General features: G+C 41.6%; 1 protein-coding gene across 1 annotated transcript in view; it reads left to right on the top strand.

Annotated features, from left to right (window-relative positions):
* EPB41L4B (erythrocyte membrane protein band 4.1 like 4B) overlaps window positions 1-21,056 on the top strand; it is a 159,717-nt gene that overhangs the window by 129,580 nt on the left and 9,081 nt on the right. The window contains exons 21-22 of the mRNA XM_026041859.1: window positions 1,627-1,762; window positions 2,192-2,269. Of these exons, the coding sequence (XP_025897644.1) occupies window positions 1,627-1,762; window positions 2,192-2,269 (214 nt within the window). The remainder of the gene's footprint in view (window positions 1-1,626; window positions 1,763-2,191; window positions 2,270-21,056) is intronic.

Raw genomic sequence — 21,056 nt, 5'->3', positions numbered from 1 at the left:
GGGCAAGAGGCTGCTCATCCGCACTGCTTAGTGTGGCTGAGGCAGGAGGGAGGGAAAGTCCAGTATATATTTCAAGTTGATTTTTTAGATCTTGATATATAACGTGGGAGATGAGGGCCTTGTAGATAGGGTTGCACAAAGGAAAAGGCTTTTCTGAGAGGCTTGAGATGACTGCTTATTTGAGATGCTATTTATGTAACAGATATTAAACAGACCACAATGGCTGATCCTGTTTTTTGAGTAGACTCATCTGTAAGGATAGGCATGAAATCCATGTAAGCATGGTCGCAGATTTCATATGCATACTTCAGAAAAAAAATGATACTGGGTTTTAACACAGGCAAGTTATTTGACTAAAATTCTGGTGCCTGGCAAACAAGAAGAAGGGGGTTATCTAACATAAGCAATTTTGATGCAAGGAATACCTTTCTGTCTGAACTCAGTGCCTATGAGAAATGCAGAGAATCAGTGAAGAAGCCTAGTGCTCAGGCTTATAGCTAGCGTGCTGACAGCTTGTTACCTGGTTAAGCCTGCGCTCTCGCTTTGACACTCACCTTTGGGACCAAGAGATTACCATGCCTTTCTGAACTGGCAAGTTCTCAACCATTTTCTGCTTCGTCGTCTGCAACAGAACAGGTTTACCCAGCAAGCATGGGGAGGATGCCAGTGTATTCCCACAGAGAGAGGAGCAAGGAGAGAAGAAATGCCAGCTATATATTTTAGAAAAAGAGATTAAATAGGTCAACAGCTCAGATGTAGCTTGTTGCATTCATAAAGCACCTATTTAACAGGCCCGCAAGAGTTTACATTTTTTTTTTCCAACATGAAAACAGCATATTGTTTTCAAGAAACCTGCTTTTCTTCTCTGAAGAAAATTTTGTTCAAATCTCTGAAGGAATCTTTCTTCTTAGAAGTTATTGGTAGTTAGATTTGCACATTTTTATTACAGGAAAAAAAATAGGTCTTCCCAGTACTGTAAACTGTCAGGCTGTATCCTTTCCTTTTCACACATGCTTCCTAGTATTAAAGATTCTGGGGGCCAAATTTTTGCTCTGTTTAGCTYTGTGCAACTAATTTGTTAACAGTTATTTGTAGTTGGTGAGGATTTCAGTACTTCAAGGCCAATTTGAAAACAAAAGCCTGGAACAGCCTCATAATAGGGGCTAAATCTCCCCCTTGCCATAAGGCCACTGAAGCAGTTGGTTACRTGGAGGACTCTAACCAGACTTTTCTTGTCACTAGAGCTAGCTTCCATAAGAAAGAATATAAACATGAGAAGCAAAGTGCTACCAGCTAAGTTTCATGTATTTGTATATAYATGCTTCATAGCGATATTTCTTACCCATCATATTCATAAGATTTCCTTTTGCAGTTGAGAGTTAACTAGCCCATCAACTTGCAACAAATTCCTAAAGTTAAAAATATATATATTTTATATTACAAATACACACACATACACACCAAATGTTGCAAAGTTAGCTGTCAATATTGCTTTCTGCATGCAAGAGTAAACAGCACTTGACTGCAAAGCACCACACTGACATACAGGTTTCCAGCATCCTCTGTGGTCAAAGTCGGGTAACGTGTTTTAACGGGAAGATCTGCCTGTGCTTTTAACAACTGCAGTGATGAAGACGACCTTCCTCCCGCCCTGGCAGCAGCGGCAGCATCTACATCTGTGTCTTCAACATCTCCCAGCTCCCAGAAAACGTGCACGCCGCAGACGTCGGAAGGGCAAGCACAGGTTTCGCCTGGTGCCAAGGTAATACGCCCAGAAGGGAGATCCTGTCGGGTGGGAGAGCATTCAGGAAGGGTGAGGGGAATTTCAGGTGGCATCCTGCTGCTAGACAGTGATTCATGTTTGGGAGTAGTTTTTAGTGCTGGGTTGTGGTAATATGTTAAGGTGTAGTGTAAGTGCAGCAGCCAGGATGCTCCGAGGCACAATCCGGATCAATAAGAGCCGTTTCATCGATGTTAGGGGAGTGTAGACCAGGATTAAATTAATATTTACCTCAGTTGTAAAGGTGTCTAATTTTTTGTCTGTCTCTTTATGAGAAGCTCTGTTTAAGAAAAGTTGTGTGAAATCTGAACTCTACTTCGCAATCTCTATTTTGAGGAATTTAAAAAGACAGAGAAACACAGAAACTGTTCTCAGTTCAATTCAAAACTTCAATTTCTTCTTTGCCCGTAGAGTTCCACAGARGCTGGAAGTACATTTGCTTTGGAGCCAGGTGACCTACTGATGGATTTCACAGAGGCCACTCCTATGGTAAATAATTTCAGTTTGCAATGAGAAAAATGTGAGAGTTTACAATGATTTATCTGCAGCTAGAGCAAATGGGCTACTGTGCATTGTGTTGGATAGTACAAAGGAATCAAGAAAGTTYGCCTTGATATTCAGTGGTCCTGAGCACCTGTGAAACTTAACTTAGCATCTCTGAAAATCAATGCACCTTCAGAAATATTATGGGTGGGATTTTGAATGCAGTTTTGTATTCTCAGATGACTTCTCATTTCTCTCTGTTATGTGGATCTCTTTATGCCTTGCACTGGTTTCACCAACCTCTTCTGCCCCTTTAACATTGATTCCTAATGCAGTCCTAGATTTGCTTAGGGAGTTGTCTGGAAAGTCYCTTCTTTTCCTCACATTTTGTTCAATTGGCCTCACCCAGCAGCCATCCCGAGGCCGTGTACCTGCACTCTCCTGTTTCATTAGCAGTGTGCCTTGCTTCAGCTTAAGGAAAAAATAGTCTGTGACATGTTGATTATTAACTTATTTTTTTTAGAAGTACATGATTTATGGGTTTGCTTAAAAGTGGAGGAGAAACGCTAGTCCCACTGAGGTCAAAGTGCCTCTTGATTTCAGTGATCTCGGGCTATTATCTCAGATTTCCAATGGATTATTTGAAGGATCGCAGTATAATCCTGAACTTTCTCCGAGTTATCCTGCGTCATAAATAGCTCAAACGCCAAGTAGTGCTTTTGCTGTCTTCTAGGAACTGTTTTTAAAACAAACATAACATAGAACAGAGARCGTGCTGCATTTTTGGAGTAGATATTTTAGTATTAAAGCACTTCAATGCTGGACACTGCTTTCGCTGAGTGATTAGATCCTGGCTTACAGTCCTGGAAAGGTGTTGTGGGATGTAACTCTTGCCTCGACACAGAATGATCCCAGGCTGTAAATAACTGCGTGTGCCCTATCACTGCCAGGTGGGTGGCGTGGCTTCCCTCGTGAGGCTATAGCAGTGTCCCCCCTGTTATAAACCTAACCCCTTCCTAGTCTCTCCGTGGTTTTTTGGCAGTGCAGGTGCAGATGGGACATGACTGCCCAGCTCTACCTTTTGAGGCAGGTCAAGGCATGAGCCTGGAGCACRGCCTGGGAGAGCTGGGGTCAGTGCTCTGGGTGCCCACACGTGGTCCTGCCACAGGCTGCCCTCAGCATGCACAAGGTAGCCCCAGAAACCAGGAAAAGGATGAGGAAAATATAGAGGTAAAATAAGGGTTCCTCTTGCAAATCTGCTAACAGACTATATGAGTGGAGCCCGGGAGGCTCATCTTTTAGGTGAGTTCAGCTTCCGTGGAGACCTGGTCTTTAGATTTGGTTGTTAATTGGCGTGCTCAACCATGCTTATTAGGAAAGTGCTTAGCATTCCTGGCATGCTCCCTGCAAGTCCAGGAATAGCCTGCCGCATGGGCACRGGGTGTGCTGTGCCTGTTGCTGCAGAGGGAAAGACGGGTTTGGGGCAGGACAGTGGACACAGGAGTTGCTCGTGAGCCCCCAGGAGTGCTGCCAATAGGCTGCAGTTTGGGGATGGAGGCTCCTCCTGCGAGGACAAGTGTGAGACTCCCGGAGTTCTTGAGGGCCCTTGATGTTGCTGCACCTGATGGTGAGGTTAGTGCCCACCGTGTGCCCACTGCCCCAGCTGCTCCCTGCCGTTCAGCCTGGCACAGCTGGGCAGTCCCTGTGTCACTGGGGTTTTGTTGAAGCTGCAAGGGGCYTCCCAGCGTCTGCTGGAGCACTGAAGCTGTGCAGCAGCACCAGCAAGTCCAGCGGAAGGGCTGCTGCTTCTGCTGTGTAGGAGGGACTGGCCTGCTTGGGCTCCCAAAACACCTTCCCAGACTGAGAAGTGTCTGCTGAAATGGGAGGGTTTACCTGGGATCGCTTTAAAGTGCCAGAGAGTGAAGACATCCAGTTCTAGAAAATGAGAAAAAGAGAATAAATACAGTTAAGACACCCCCACCTTTCTACTGAGGTGTCTTAAAAGACCTCCTCATACCTTTCTAGGGAAAAGGGAAAATCCAAGGCTGCAAGAGGAAGGAAGTGCAGGAATCAAAGGTCTGCAGCCTTTGCCTGTAGTTTGGGTTGGCAAGGCATACCCACAGACTGAAATGCATAGATTGCAGTGACCTTTTTGATATAAATAACATGATTGTGGTTCAACTTCAAGTAATTGTCCAGTAGAATTTCCTAGCATATTTATTATTCTAAAAAAAAAAATGCTACAGCAAGATCTGAACCTTTTTAGAATGATGGGTTTTTTAGAATTTTCAAAAATAATTCAATAAGATTTATATTACAGCAAAAATATTACAGCAAGATTTATATTTGCTGTAATATTTTTGAAAATCAGTCATGGAGACCTTAACAGCTGACCTAGGTTACATGGCTTGGTGTTTTGCTTCCATGTAATAAATGTCAGTGTTACAGTTGCCTTTTCTCAGCTGAGAATTCAGGCTTTGAGGTTCCCCCCTAAAACTATACCTTATCATCCTTTTCCTTTCCCTATTCAACCACCCATTGACAGAATTTCTCAGGCTGTATGCTGAGAAATCAACTTTCCATAACTTTTTGGTTTGGATAATTCAGAGARCATGTCCTGCAGAGCATCAATCACCCCTTCTGCTTTGCTCCACGTCTCCAAAGGTCAGCTTGTGCTCTAAAGAGCCCTCACTGTTTACAGACCTTTCCCTGCAGTTTCACTTTCAGCAGATTGTCTGAATGAAAGGTTTATTTGTAAGGGGGAGAGGCCCCAAACAAAAGCAAGCCAGGGGAAATATTTCATTTCAAACTACTGTGATAAAGTAATAATTCTGTTGTGACTACATCTGCTGTCATTGGAGGGTCAAGATCATTTACAGCTTGGCTTTGTAAAGTCACTGATAGGGTGTTGATTTTACCCGCTATGATATGGCCCTTGTTAATCGTACTCATATTTGTTTCATATTCAGTGACAGGGGCAATATCTACAGGAGTTTCTCATACTGCCTAATTTAGGACATTTACCAGAGGTGACAGGATTAGGAGTTTAGGTGTCTGTACAGCTGGTTCATCCTGCAGAGGAACACTCAAGCAGCTGGCTTCCCTGTGTCATCTAAAGACATCKAAAATCAACTTTCTCTGATAATGATATATGCAGCAATGCCTCCCCTGATTGTTCAAGAACTATTAATTTGAAGCCACTTCTGACATCTTCCTCCCTTTTCTTCTGTAACATTAGTGGCAGAGAGTGATTAATAGCCCGAGACTCAGCTGCCTGATCTTCACTGTTCACCATCTAATTCTTGAAGCTTCTTGACAGCCTTGGGTTATATCCGTGTTTTGGCTGCTGTTGCCCATAATGTGGAAAATCCAATACACGCTGAGAATTACAGTGAGAAGTGCAGCTCACGAAATTACATTATTTCATAAAAATGGAGGGATTAGTGAATGAACTGGATTAATAGAATTAATCCAGGCTGCCCCACAGGGATCAGAGGAAGCAAATTTGTCTACTGTGTCAGCCTTGAGGAGCCAGTGCGATGTACACAAGAGCTGACTGAGCTCTAGTGGTCACTTAGTCATTGATATCTAGAGTGCCAATAACAGCAGGATAGTTGGGAGGCACGCTGACTTCAGGAAATCATTTTGCAGGAGAAATAATGCATATTGAGTCRTGCATGTTACATAGAAATGAAAGGTACTGTTTTCTGGGCTGCATTCCTCATGGCATATTGTTTATGGAWTTTTTACCTTATGCACAATTTTATCATTTTCAAGTAAAACCTACTATTCATTGGTTACCAAGCRTTATATGCTGCCCTTAAAATCAATATAATGTGTACAGAAGAAAATCCCTATCTTCTTGTACCRCTTCATTTTGACTTTAAGCATTGTACCTGGCTTGTATGTAAACAAGATCCAATGCCTGCTCTATGTCTTAGAAAAGAGCCATGATTTTTTTTTTTTTGAAAAAGTGTTGTATATGAAGAATTTATGGTGTCACATTCTGATCACCCCTATAGTGGTCTGTTAAAACTAGTTTTARCACTGGTAGGCTCTTTCTGCCATCAAACTGCAGTGCTTTTTCTCGCCTTGAGTGTTTCTAGTTTTTGTGGAACTGTAAAACAGTTTGAGCTTAAAGCTGTGCTCTTTCAGCTTGCAACTAGTATGTATTTTTGACACAGGTATGAATGTAAAGCTTTCTTATTTAATTACAGTAAGCTCAGTCCTAAAACCCTGAATGAATCTAGGAGCTGCTGCACCATGCTGACACATACCTTCCTAACCAACACAGAAGGGCAAAGTGTGCAAACTTCAGTTTGACCTAATGTTGTAGGGCAAAATAAATAAGAATAGACAGTCTCAAATACTAAAAGTAGCTATCCCTAAACCTGGACTAAAATTTATAATGCAAGATGCATGAGCTTGCAAAATCCTGATCACATCTGAAGAGATACCAGAGAGGTCTCATTTATAGATGGCTATATACTTGCAAATTATACATGTTCTTATTTCATGCTCTATCAAGTGAAGAAATTTCTAGAGYTTCATCCGCCACCTATTGGTGGAAAAAATAAGTAGAAAATGATTTGCCTTTTCCTAACCTGAAGTCCGACATTGAAGCAATAAGCATAAACATTCAGTATAAATCATGTTATGTTATTTTTAAAATAAGGAATAAAATAATATTGCTTTCTAAAGAGACAGTTAAAGTGACCTTCAACATAAAATTAGATATTTTTAAGTTGAGTTGGGAACAAATATTTTTATTTGAGAAATAGTCTTCTAGTTCTCCAAACAGTCCAAGCAATCCACTTGTGTGAATGTGATTGCACTGAGTCTGAGAGAGGACAGGGTTGGATGTTTTAACARCTCTTGTTTTGGAAACAAAATGAAAGCAACCAGTGCTAAAAGTTCCCCCTCCTAAAGTCCCCTACTAGTCTTTGGGCTTCTCAACCCAAAGACTTATTCCTAAACACAGGTTGACCTGAAATCTTGATTTATTTTAAAGAACATTTAGAAATAACAGGGTAATTCAGTTCCCAAAAGCCATYGAGTTGACTGTATTTGACTGTGCCTTTCTGGAGGAAAAGTTCTACTTGGCTACACTGGAAGGCAAGCAGAGGGGAAAGAAAAAGGGATATCCACAAGGCAGTGGTACCTGTGCCACAACGGGATGAAGGTGCTGGTGGAAATGACAGAAAATCAGGAGCTGCTAAAAGGTCAAGTTAAAACTACTCCAAAACAACTGTCGCTGTAAAAATACTCTAAGTGAAACATATTTATTGCCTTAATTTGATACAGAAGGAAAAGAAATGCTATTTCCAATGAATTATCAAGGTAATGGGAAGGGAAACTCAGAAAGGGCTTGTTACCTTTCCTTCTTCAGTAACAGCAGACTTTTGAGCAAAACAGCATCGTGGCCCTGGGACTCCTGGGCCCTGATGATTCTGTACTAACCAGTGCAATTTATTTTAGCTCACTTCTTGCTGGCTGGAAAATTATTAAAGACCACGAAAGGTTACTACCACCTCATACCTAAATTGACTCGACTCTCTCTCCTGAAGCCAGAGCTGCAGGTGTGAAGCCATATATTCCCTCTGTTAATTTAGCCCAATTACTTCTGTAGTCTGTTGTATAATGTAGGACAGTTCAAGGCATAAGAATCTGAAATATAAATGGATGACTTGACTAATCACCCAGGGCAAAAGCCAGTCGTCTTCAGGGGAAGATGAGAAACCAAGAAGCTTGATAGAAGCAATAAACCATCCTTGCAAACTCTCAATTGATATTTTTTTCAGTGGTAGCGAAGAGGAAGGTAAAACATCTTCTTGTTTCACTTCCCACTACCATTTGTTAAAATGATAGAGAGGAATTGATTTGATTTTTAGTTACTAAATTTTCATGACAATTTTGCAAGGTTGCAGTAAGCCAAATAAGAGAGTAGAGTGACAAATCACCCCAGTATTTCTCACCTTCATTTCTAGAGAGATTTTCACTTACTGTGCCAAAAAAAAAAAAAAGAAAAATCCAAAGACAGGAAAATATAGTTGCACCACCAGTCTTTTTGGCATTGAGTTTGCAATAAAAGTGGTTTTAATACAGTTCAAGACTAATATTTGATATGAATATTAAGTAGCAGGTTTCTGCTGTAATTGTCTGAAAGTATAGATAAAGTATTGCCGCATACATCAGTATCTCTAAAAGGCTTTAATCAGAGATAAATTCATAAAGGTTTCACCTCTTTGAACTAKATAGTGAAGATAAGATAGATAAAATGTGTCTTCTTAAAACACACTGGAAAGTTGTGTGATATATTTCTTTTTTTTTTCTGTGCCTTTACATCTTCATGGAAAGAATGGGCTTTTAGTACAAGGTAGAACTGAAGAAATAAAAATGTTCTTTTCCTGGCCTGCCTCTCAATTACAATATTTGCACGTACAAATTGAGTAGTTTGTATGCAGTGGCCAATTTAGAGCAAAACAGTTTGTGCAAATAAGCAATTTTTCCGGAGCACCTCAGCAGTTATATTTCCAGGTATGAAACCAAAGCAGCAAGCATATTGGTAAATGTATGTTTACTTCCAGTTTCAAATTCATGCCCTTCAACTCCATATTAAACTAAAAAAAAAAAAAACAGCTATTGCTAAAGCGAACAATCTTAATACAAAAAACCTAGAGCAGCAGGTAATAAAGTAACTTCCATAGGAACCCACAGAATGCTTAATTTTTTTTTTCTGGCTGAAAAAGAATATTTAATTTTCAGCCAGATAGAAGCAACGCTTTCTAGGGGTTTGTTGTAGTGCTGAAATAGTAAAATTGAGTAGCAAGGAGGTTATAGGAATGCAGGAGTGCCACACTGGGTGCCACATGCAGTGCCAGGCTACTGGGAGCACACAGCCAAGCAACCTGATTCAAGCAACTGCAAATTATCAGCTTAGCATTTTGGCTAGCTAAAGCAGGCTAATAACTAGCAAGGGGACACAGCATATTTTAAAACAGCCATGGCACTTGGTCAGCCAAAATAATGTGCGAACACATTTTGATGCTTGACTTTCACACTCTTTAGGAGCTGCTTCTGGTAGTCTGCACAAATAAATGTCTGAAAATAGAACTTAAAAYTAATACATAGCTCTGTCGTGTTGCAGCATAGAGCTTTATGCGTGGACAGCCAGTCTTACGAGCAGAGTTTGTTGAATTACTGACGTTCTGATACCCGAGTGTTTGGGAATGCAGTATATTGGATTTTAGTTTAATGTTCACTGATACCTGCAAAATGCATTATTGCTACCCAGCTATCTGGCTATTTGGTCCCATCTATCCATCCATTATAAAAGGGCACACAGAGTCAGTGAAGAAGCAGAATAAGCAAATGCTAAAATATGAGCTGTAAGCATTTAGATTAGCTTTTATTTTGCCTCTGTGTTAAGTGATTTAATTCATTGGCTCCATGGTCATTTATTTTCCCATTATTATGTTGAGCACAGAAACATCTTTCACATGCTGTGTAAATGTACCACAGATGATTCAATACTTTCATATTTTATGTGTATATATTTATAGTCATACATATTTGTTTATGCATAAATATATAATGTGAATTCTGCAAGAATTAAAAAGATATAGAAGATAAAATATGTTGCTGAATTTGCACCAGTAGACACCGTGATAAATTGGATAGGATGTGGACGTGAGCAAGAGAAGGTGTCAAAGAGACGGGAAGGTGTAAAGTGGAAATACGTGATGCTGCACGGTGCCTACTCTTTATTTTTTAATTCATTGCTTTTAAATACTGAATGATCTACTGGGTAACTTCTAACAACCTTGAGATGAAGTTGAGTGGAATGTCAGAAAGTAGTCTGGATCTAAAAGGCATGAGCTTTCCATTGCAGAGGTGATAGCTGCCACGTGCAGTTATTTCTAGTCATATCTGTGCATTTTATGATGTCATTATAGCTGTCTTCTTATAGCAGGCATTATTTGTGCCTGTCCCATGCCTGCAGAAATTACAAAACAGACAAAGGTATGTACATAAATTGGGTTTCTGCCAGATCCTGCAAGGATAGCTGGAGCTTGGAACCTTAGCTGGACTCCATAGCTGGGCTGCCACTTGTTGAGGAGGAACCTGTAAAAAGACGTTTGAACCTTCTTGGATCTTCTGCACTAGTGTACCTTCAGGGGGACAGAGTAAGAAAATCAGCTTGCAGAGCAGTGCTCCATAAGCAGCATCCATGAGAGGGCTGTCCTGTGATGTGATGGTTGTTTTGCTCACGTGGGAAGTGGTTTGATGGAGGATTGAGTTGTGGTGTCACAACTGTGACAGGTCTTTCCAGAGATGGGTGCTGGGTGGTTTCCCCTCTCCCAGCCTCCATAGTGTAATTTTACCAGGATCTGGATCAGCTTATGGATACGGCAGAAAACTAAGCCACAGACAAAATGGTTTAGCTTTGTGTCCCACCTCCTGTAAACGCCAGCAAGAACCTGCTTCTCGTGACACCTGGGGGAGYGATAAGGACATTAGTGAGTGGTCCAGGTTTTGGAACAGTCTTTCAGATGGGACAAATAYGAATGTTGAACTAGTTTTAAAATGAAAGAAAATGGGTCAAATTATCAAATTATGACAAGGAGTCTAGGACATAGTAATCAGCAACAAGAGTGATGTGAGTTCAGTTGACAGGCCACATCTTAGGGAGACTGCGCCCAACTCTTGAAGTGTTTGAAGATGTCAGAAGCCATAGGCAGGGCAGTGGAAGTCTGCCCGTGGGTTTCCCTTTTAGCGTAGTTATTGAGATACCCTCTTCAATTCAGAACTTTTTAAAGGGCTCCTGAAGTGACGTGGGTCACTACYATTTCAGTAGTGGTTAGACCAGAGCACTTGACCTCTGACTTAACAGATTAAGCAGCTGGTGGAAGTTCAAAAGACAGTAGGAAATTGGCTGACATCTRCTCCCTACTGCAAGCTGACAAGTTAAATCATCAGCAGATCATTTACAAACTGTGTGTCTTTGTAAATAATGCTTTACAGATCAATCATACTTTGGTCCAATATTATTTTTGTATTTCAGATTGATGATTTATTTGTAAAGTAAATGTGTTTCATATATTCTTACCAGAAGTAAGCAGGTATAACACTTGCCTAGGAGGAATAAAAGTGAATGATGGACAAGACATTTTAGCCATAGAGTTTGAATTAGCTGGCTAAATCTCCTTTTTCTTTCTACTATACAGTAATCCATTGAACAGAAAAATTTTCATCTTCTGATATACCTGTTTGAAACTAGATAGATTCTTTTTATGTTTGCTGTCAGTGAGACAAGTATAGGATGGAGATATTACCTCTCAAAATCTTTTGATTAATATGACTTTATCATCTATCCTTTGGCCTCRTAATTCATTTTGTCTCAGCAGCTGCAAAGTTCATAATCTCTCTTCCTCACTGTAATTAGTGACAATTGTGTTTTGATTTCAGAGAGTAGCTGTTGTGCATGTTTTCTTTCCAACACACTAATGAAATGATGTATGTGTACTTCTAATTCACATTTTTCCAATGTGATAGCAAATGCAATAACTGCTTTGCTTTGCTGTAGAATTTCAATCGAAGGCCTCCAAGCTCCAACAGAAAATGAAAACATCTGCTTTTCAGGCTGCTTTTTGACTGGCTGAGTGATTCAGCTTGTAAAACCAGCAAATTTTGCCACTCAATGGAATAATTGGAATAGATAAGATTTTTGTTGTTGTTGTTCCTGAAGTAGAATCTTTTTGTCCMCATTCTCTTTCAAAAGTCTGTATTTCAGAACACATTCTGAATCAAAGGTTAGAAAGTGATAATGAGCATAGAGGTAAATATCAGGTCAGTTTGAAATGTTTTCATGTTAACACTTGTCAAGTGATTCAGTGTCAGGTAATGTTTTTTAATTCACTTCAATGAACTCAAGTTTCCAAACAAGATGTAGTCTCTAATGTAGGCACTGGAACTTCCTCTTAGATAATGCTGATGAAATAATTTTTAATTGTTACTTAAGTTTGGAAGAAGTCGAATCATCCTTGATTCTCTCCCAATACAGTTGGTTTGAATGAATAGGCATTTTCTTTGGAGCATTCCTGAGCARTCTCAACAGCAGTTTCTTCTGATGAACCATCAATGGTACCTAAGCAACCAAGACTTTCAGTGGCCATCTGATGATTTGTCCTCTGCCTTTTACAGTCATCACAACAAGGGGAAAAATCCCCTGCCAAGGAATATTCGCAGTTTAAATGATTGTAGCCCATCTATTAGCAAGCAAAAAGGAAACACAGAGACATCATCATTGGCTTGTGAGATTTATATCAGGAAAGATCTTTTGCCTTGTGTTTTGTATAGAGTCTGGTACGGCAGTCTTACAACTCTGAGGAACAGCAGTAGTAGAAATCACTGATTAGTTGAACTGATAAATTTAAGTTTGCCTGAATCTCAGAATGCTTGTGCAGTGCTGATTGCATGGTTTCTGCGCCTTGTCCTCTTTTCTGTAAATCAGAGCAGAAAAGGATCATTTGATCATAAAAAGAGAAATGCAAGAGTGGCTTAATTCCAGCTACTGTCATGTTAGCTGGCTTGAAAACCCACTGAACTCCTCAGCAGAAGACCTGCTCTTCTCTTCCTTTCTCCTTTTATCACTTGCTAAGAAACCAAATATTAAACTATTTCTGGCTGAGGAAGAAAATTTCTACAGGGATAGGTGGCCCATATATCAAATTTAAACCTTCTCACTAGAAAATAGCTCTTACAATAGGACTCCTTAGAATATTCCCTGGAACTTACCCATAACACCATTGCTGTTGAGGGATTTATTGCTTGTTTTTTATGGCATGACATTCATCTCATGTTCAACAGTCCAAGACCAAAACCTCCACTTAGAAGATCAGCCAGTGAGGTCAGGGAAGTGAACCTCTGCAAAACTTGTTTGGCAGGTTAATGTCACTCCCCGCTGCGCTGCCAAAATAATGGCTGGAGCCTTCCTTGCAAGTGCCCTGGTTCTCTGCAACGTCACCTGGTCACCTTTGGCAACAAACTGGATATTAGCACCTTGCCATATAGCAGGAGAGCTGTGTGGGCCATCTGGCGTGCGTAGCAAGGCATTTGAGGGTTCTCAAAGCATGAGAACCCTCTTGGCAAGGCTGGAGATGAGAAATCTCATAGCAAGTATGGTGGCCTCCTGACGACCAGGATTTGTGCACCGTTTGGCAGTCTCACCTCATGTGTTATGCAGAGTAAACTGTCAAATCAATAATCATGAAGCTCAGGTGCTGATGTCCAGAYAGAGTCTGTGTTTTTGCATCAACATCTGGTCTGCCTGGACTTCAGGCGAAACCTGGTCTCTTAAAAATGTTGATGGTCAGCAGAGCCTGTGTTTCTGTGTGCTTCTAAAACAATTTTGCCTCAAATCTCTCCTTTCTTGTTGCTAGTGACTTGGCAAGAAGGGTTGGAGAAACTGCTTTCTCCATCACCAAGAACAGGGGCAATTAGTGTGGATGAAGGCTTTTGTCTGCACCTACAGTAAGTTTGAAGTGGGCACATTCCTGCTTCAAGAACAGTGAGCTCCCATGTTTACAGAGAGCACATTCTGAAAACAAGAGGCACGGGATTACCAAATCCAAACAAAAATCTAGAAAACAGGGTAGACCAGATCCTAACTCTCCACTATCCCAGGGCTTCTGGGGAGAAAGGTGAAATTGTTGCTTTACCCTCTCTATGTTGCCCAGCTCTGAGGTTGGCAGGGCCAGCTTCTGCCCCTCGTGCAGTTTAGAGTGGCTTCAAAGCTTTTGGGAATTGAGCGAGTTTCCAGTTTCTTCCCAGGGCCCATAATATCAACAGAGCTTGCCAGAAGAAGGTGTATTTTGGCTTCCTGTTTCCCAAAATGGGTGGTGCTGGAAATGTGCCTTGTGGGACATGCCTAGCTCCCATTTTGGCTCACTTGCTGCTGGGCTGGGCTGGAGGATGCCATCTGGCAAGCAGCAGCTGCCAGTGACATTTTACTCAAAATGTATTTTTTCTCCTGAAGATGTGCTGCAAACAGAGCTCAAGGGACAGGACAGTCATCATTTGGCTTCACTCCCATTTCCCGTTTCCATCCTCATTCACTGCTGCRTAATCATCTTCAGTCACTTTCAGAGATGTCTTTAATAATGCATCCCCCGGATAGTTTGCCCAATAAACAAATTATGGAGAAGCAGAGCTCTGTTTAAATGAAAAAGCAAACTCCTGGCATTCACACTGCTGCTTTTCCAGGCCTGCACTTTTCCTGTCAGCCCAAAGGAGAATTTTCTGCTGTAATTAAGGATGGGCAAGGGTGAGTTATGTGCTAGCAGCCCTAATAGATTTGGGTTGTTCCTCAGCTGGGACTGTGGAGCATTGCTGAGTACTGTGTCTCAGATGGGTAGGCTGGCTGTTAAGGTAACATCCCAATCTGTTCATGAAGGGATGGAAAAGAGCCCAGAGAAAACCAGCAACACTCCTGGATTGCTTTAACGAGAGGCTTGATGGAAACAGAGGCATCTGATGAGCTTCATGGCACTGAACTGGCAGCGTATTAACATGCAAGTGTTTGAATTTGTAAATATGTGTGCCTAATGAGCTGTTGTGCTTGGATACTTGCCCTGAGATTTGCTTACAGCCAAGGCAGAGCACCTCTTCTGCTGGCAATTTTAATGATTCCATAGCCGGTGGCATGAGGTTATGAATAAACAGGTTTTTAGATGTAGCATATCACAAAAGATGTAGTAGAGGCAAGATTGAATTTGTACATGAGTCTTAAGCCAGACACAACCTTGTTCCTTGCAGCATATCAGATTCTGGTGAAGTTGATCTCACTGGTAGGATCCAGTGGTTTTGTATTCGGTGCATTTAAAGCAGCAGGGCTCTGTTTCCAGCATTCATGGTAGAAAGGGTGATAAATATGGTCTGAGTTAGTATGACGGAGCCATGTGGTGGTCTTATAGAGGCTTACCCCAGAGCAGACTTCTGGAGAAGAGAGTTATAAGCCACAGCACAGTGCAGCAGTCACCACTCCTGTATGTACCTATATGCAGGTCCTTATGGATAGGGCAGTGCAGCAGTCACCACTCCTRTATGTACCTATAYGCAGGTCCTTATGGATAGGGCAGTGCAGCAGTCACCACTCCTATATGTACCTATAYGCAGGTCCTTATGGATAGGGCAGTGCAGCAGTCACCACTCCTATATGTACCTATATGCAGGTCCTTATGGATAGGGCTGTAAAAGCAGTGTACCAGACTGTCATTTTAGCACTTTTCATGTAGCACCTGATTGCACATGTGCTGTTTTTTTCCCTATAGAATAGGGAATGGTGTAAACTCCTGGGGAATGTGACAGAGCTCCATAGCCCAGAGAGGTAGGGCAGAAAATTAATGTAATATACTTCTACCATCCAGACATTGGAGGAGACCAAGATTGGTTTGAATTTCTGGCCACTTAAGGTCTTTCAGGCAACTCTTCATTTTACGCAAGCGGAGACTGATTACAGTAGAAAGTCAGACTATTTGTGCTGGGTAAGGGTCAGGCTGTTTGCATCAGTCTGTCATAATTTTCCRGTACGGGAATGTGATCCCAGTGCTTTTGAAAAAGTGCCTGTTTCTTACACGGTTATTCATCAGCCTTTGTAAAAATGTCTCTGGATTTGAAGTCTCTGTGTTAATAAGGCCCAATGAACTCTCAGTTACTGGATGATGAGCAGTCCGTGTGTATGCATAGAAAGARTCAGGTGTGGTCAGCAGTGAGTTTTCTTCTGATACAAAATGCATGTCCAGTCCACTGACCATTTGCTGGCAGCCAGAATGTGAATATATGGCTTACCTGAGGCACTCTCATCTGTCAGGAACCACAGTAATCATTTTCTCCATGTTGTCCATCCTTAGTGACTTTCTTCTATGACAACAACCTTCGTCTGCAGAAGATACCACTTGATTTTCTTGGCTGTGTCTGCAGTCTAGGCACCTGGCATGGGAACACTGATGATTTTGTCATTGGTAAAAGACAAGAGGGGAAAATAAGGTAACCTTGCACTAGCTGTCCTAGCAATACCACTGATTTATTCTGCACCGATGTTGGACAAAAATCATACCCAGCCAATACACCTGCTGCTTTTTATTTGTTTCATTTATGTGTTTGAAACAAAGACCAAGCAAGTGCTGCAATCCTTAGGCTGTATTTTAGCCAGTGTATATGGACCATGCCATCATTTTGCCTTGCTACATGTCTTGAGGGGATTGCACCTGGCCTGAGAGCCCACGCTGAGGTTACGTCCCACTAAAACTTGCTCACCTTCACAGCATCAGAATCAATTTTATCAGAATAAAATCCTGAAGACTGAAAGAACCTGGACACTGACTTGCTTTTATTACATCTGAATTGTCCCTACTGCACATTCTTTTGAAGAATAAAACTTTTTCTCCAAAACAGTCTCCAAGTAAAGTTACCTGGTAAAGCTGAGCCTGGAGATGCATTCCTTTCTGATGTGCTGTTTAGACACCGTGCTGACTTAGCGGTGACGTTAGTGCCTCTACAAATGCCTACAAATGGAATCGCTTGGCTAGCTACATAACTACTCCCACAACTACGATCCTTAGGGCAAAGATGAACAGGGCAGCATAAGAGGGTACTAGCACCAGCACGATTTGCAGAGCCGCCCTTGCTAAGTAATATAAAAGCTGGCATGAAGATTCAGGATTTTGTCCTAGGTGTTTCAACCTCTGTGTTTAGGAGCCTCTAGGTAGATCTGCTTGCAAACAGCATATGGCTTGTACTTATACAYGAGGTCTCCATGGCATGCTATAGCTGCAGCAAAGCCAAACTTATGYGGAGGCTTGCACATTGACTTGATGGAGCCTCTTGAACACCTATCTGCAASCAAAGATTGCTGCATCACAGCCAAGGAGCCACATAGCCATCTCCTGCTACTGTGTGACTCATGAGAGAGTTTCTGATGGAGGGGAACCTACTAGTCCTGTGACACAAGTGGGACCTCACGAGTGTGGTGCATGCTACTAGGTGTGCTCCAAGACAGATGGACTTTGATGGGAACAAGGCCAAAGAAGGGCTGGAAGACTGAAGAGAGCAAAGCAACAGCAAGCTCATSATCTAGGAGAGTCTCAAGGAACTTGGTTTACAAAGGACACCTGTGGAGACCTCTGTGGACTGTATGTGAGTCTCAAGAGGGAACATTTTCGATCTACCAATAGGAGTTACATGGTTTCTGTGGGAAGGGAGATGCTTTATTGTAGTCCCTCATTCGTGTGGAAAACTAGACCAAACTGATAAACCAGATTAAGTGAAACAGTTGGATTTGCTAACACTAACTTCTAGGTTTCAGTAAGTGCTGTTTTAAGTGTTTCCTTGAACTCCAGCTCCTTCCAGTTTTCGAGGAGATGAGCAACCGAGACCTGAACCCCAGACAGATCTACAAGGGATATTGCACTGTGTTATCACCACAAAGAGAAGGGCAGTAGGCTGGGCAATTCTGCACGACTAGTATTTGCCTGACTAGGTAGCTAGCACAGAAATGCATCCTCTTAAGGAACTTCACAGTTGGTGCCTTAGGGTGTTTTCAATATGATGTTTCTGCAAAACTGCCACTTTCTTTAACGCATGAGACTTAAAGCTGTCTGCTGACACTGGCATCCTATTTCAACAAGTGGAAGGAATACTGTGTTTCTTGAAAAAAAAAGATAACATAGGATGAAATACAAACGGGGTTCATCAGGGCATTCAGTTCACACAGCCTTCTCCAAGTCTGGGACAGCCAGTGGTAGCTGCTAGTCTTGCTAATTTACATCTCCATCCTGTTACAAGTTTGTTGAACTGCACAGTATCRGTCTGATTTAGGAAGTGTTTGTGCCTGCCTACCTGTCTCATTGCTTTGCTGCCACACGCAAAAGGAGAGATCTGGAGTTGACTTCACCTAAATGATCATTGGAGTCAGGAATTGCTTCCCCTTAAAAGAATATTGTGGCCGCTGGAGTTTTGCATAGTGGAAAAGACCAGACACTCTTTGTTTTCACGTTTCCTTTCTCTGAACCTGTATGTTTGCTCTTCATTTTTAGCGAACAATTGCAGAGGAAAAAATCTGGTTACTAGTTTTAGAAAGCAGGTCTGATGGACAGTTCATATGAAGTCATACCACATATCAAGATTGGGAAATGCTAACAGAGTGTAGGCCAGTAGTTCTGGATGCTGGTCTTTTTTTTCACTTTGACCTRTAGAAACTACTCCTGTGCAGATGCGATGATATTCAACTTAAGGCATGTATTTTTAAATAAAGCACCATAGAGTATTCCTCTAGCTATGGGTGTCTACTGAGAGTTTGTTTATAAAGAACATTATGGCAGGGCAGTGGACACATTGGGTACTCGGTTTTTGCCTAGGTTTTTAAGTTTAGGTAGCCGTGTCCAAAATAAGTCTCTTGCTCCCCGGAGTGGTATATTTTGTCACAACCAGGACAGTTGTAATTTTCCCTTCTAATAGAAATATCAAAAATAGCTAATTTCATCCTAATTAGCACATTCCATCTGCTGACTCATTTTCCACAAGTCTACTGCTGTTTTCATTTCAGGTGAGAATACTTGCTTTTGGTTTCCCCCCACTTCTACTTTAGGCAAACATAGCAGTTTTTTTCTCCTAACCCAGCTAAAAGATGTTTAAAGAAAGTAAAAATCCTTCTACTAAGATGTTAAATTCTATTCAAAAGAACTTTTTTTTTATGTGAATGCAAAGAAAAAGTCAAGACTGTTGTCCTCTTTTTTTCCTTTACCTTCCTTCATTCTTGCCTGTAATATAAACAATGAGGAAAATTAAATAATTCTGTTAATTCTTTCTGGTTGTGTATCTTTATACCTGCAACGTATGTTACCCAAAGAAACAGCTAACAATGCAACAAGAATTTTTACATATTGGCAGAGAATTACCCATAGTTCATTCATTTTCCCGCAAAAGTAATGTGGCTGTTTGGCTAGATGATTTTTTTTTCAGATTATTTGATTATTTTCCTTAAAGATTAATAGACCACCAGACTTCTCCTGAGACTGTTGGGGTATTTGTCTGTTGGGGTTCTTTTTTTATTTTCTTGTTGTTAAGGGCCAAGGGTWCTGTCAAATGTAGTAAATTCTCAGCTTGCCAAGCTAAATAGGATATAGATGAGGGTGTAGAGAGTTCTGCTGTGGTCCTACACCCTGACCTGTCCAGCAGGAGCATTTGAGGTTGTGGGACAAGCCACCAGTGTGTGACATGGGTGGCTGCAATGTGGGACGCGCTCGCCCCCCTTTGACTGCCGCAACCTGACAGGGGACCCCTGACTATGGGACCCACTTTGGGGCATGTTTCACAGTTGTGGCCTATCCTGCAGGGCTCTTTTCTCTCCTGCAGAGAGAAGCTGTCCTTAAAATCATGTTTCATACCTATCTGTGCTGTTAGAGCCCGGCTCTGTCCTCTTGTTGCTGCCCACCTGCTCTTCCCCCACTCATCCCCTCATACTCTCCGTCCAGGTGAAGCCTGGAAGCTGCTGATGGTCTTCAAAGGTGGAGAAGCAGCAGCTTTCCTCAAGGTAATAGAGCYGACTTTGCTCTTCCTCCTTTCTTGATCTGCAGGACGTCTTTCAACACACACTGCTGCAACAGAGACAACAACCAGGAAGAGTTTAGAGATTATTTTCTGCTGCATGAGTCAGTGAAATTTAAGAGTTATGGTATGGCCTTTTTCTAGGGCATGGAGACATGCACTGCGTTGTGTGGGGAGGGTGCAACGTTAAGGTCTATCACCCTGGTCAGGGAGTTGTTTTGCTTTCTGAGCTCTTCTGAGAATTTTAACTCCAAATAATAAATTCAATCCCAAGGCAAGGAGCAGAATAAGTCTCACACCTGATGCTGATCTCTTGTGTGGTGGGGTGGGAGTGTGCAGGGTTTTTTCTTCCTCCCAGGTCAACGTGCTGCCAGATTGATAGTTATGCAGAACAGAGAGATCAAAGGATTTTCCTGGATAACAAGACTGTGTAGGTTTCCATATATCGTTTCACATAAACTAGATGCTTAACTGCTGCTTTTCATGTCACTGTCCTCTTCCTATGTATCCTCAGTCTGAAAAGTGTTCTCAGATATGTGGATTTTTGTGCCACTGTATGGGTTAGGACATTGTACCTACTTCCCAGGTGGAAGAATCAAGCTGTTAACAGAGAAGCACCTCTCGCTGGTGTCTCCTTGCTCTGTGTGTGGGAGCCAGATCTGGTAACAGATTTGGCTCTCAGTATAACTTAGCATAACAAATTTGCTAGAGGCTGTTACTTGGATCTAACAAGTAGGTTCAATTAGCTCTATAGTGTGTTTGTGCACACACCTATATGTACACACACATTTTGCTATTGAACACATGTGAATAGAGGACTACAAAGGAGGTGTGAAATTTTATGTAATACGTTTACCCAGGAAACTGTGATTTAAAAGAATTGCTCCGTCGCAGAGTTTGTTCTTTTGCACCTATGCAACTGACCTGCAGCCACCTGCGTTCTGCTAAGAAGGTACTGACGTGAAATGCTCGGCTGCATTTTTGCCAATTCCTGCTTCTTGGGGGTAAGAAGCCTGCCTGTTAATTCCCAAACCAGTTCCACACATTTGCAGAAGTTGAATTGCAGATGGCTGTTAATTTCCCCTGGCATCTTCCAAAGGCAAATATGTTTCTGTTGTTTTGTTTACAAAATAAACCCTATCCATACACTTAATTATATTTGACCTCATAATTTCAGGTGCTGCTTTAG

The sequence above is a fragment of the Nothoprocta perdicaria genome, unplaced genomic scaffold, assembly GCF_003342845.1.
Source record: "Nothoprocta perdicaria isolate Ctin4 unplaced genomic scaffold, notPer1 scaffold_297, whole genome shotgun sequence".
Lineage (NCBI taxonomy): Eukaryota > Metazoa > Chordata > Aves > Tinamiformes > Tinamidae > Nothoprocta > Nothoprocta perdicaria.
The sequence above is the reverse complement of the archived record's forward strand: the minus strand, read 5'-3'. Positions and strand labels throughout refer to the sequence as shown.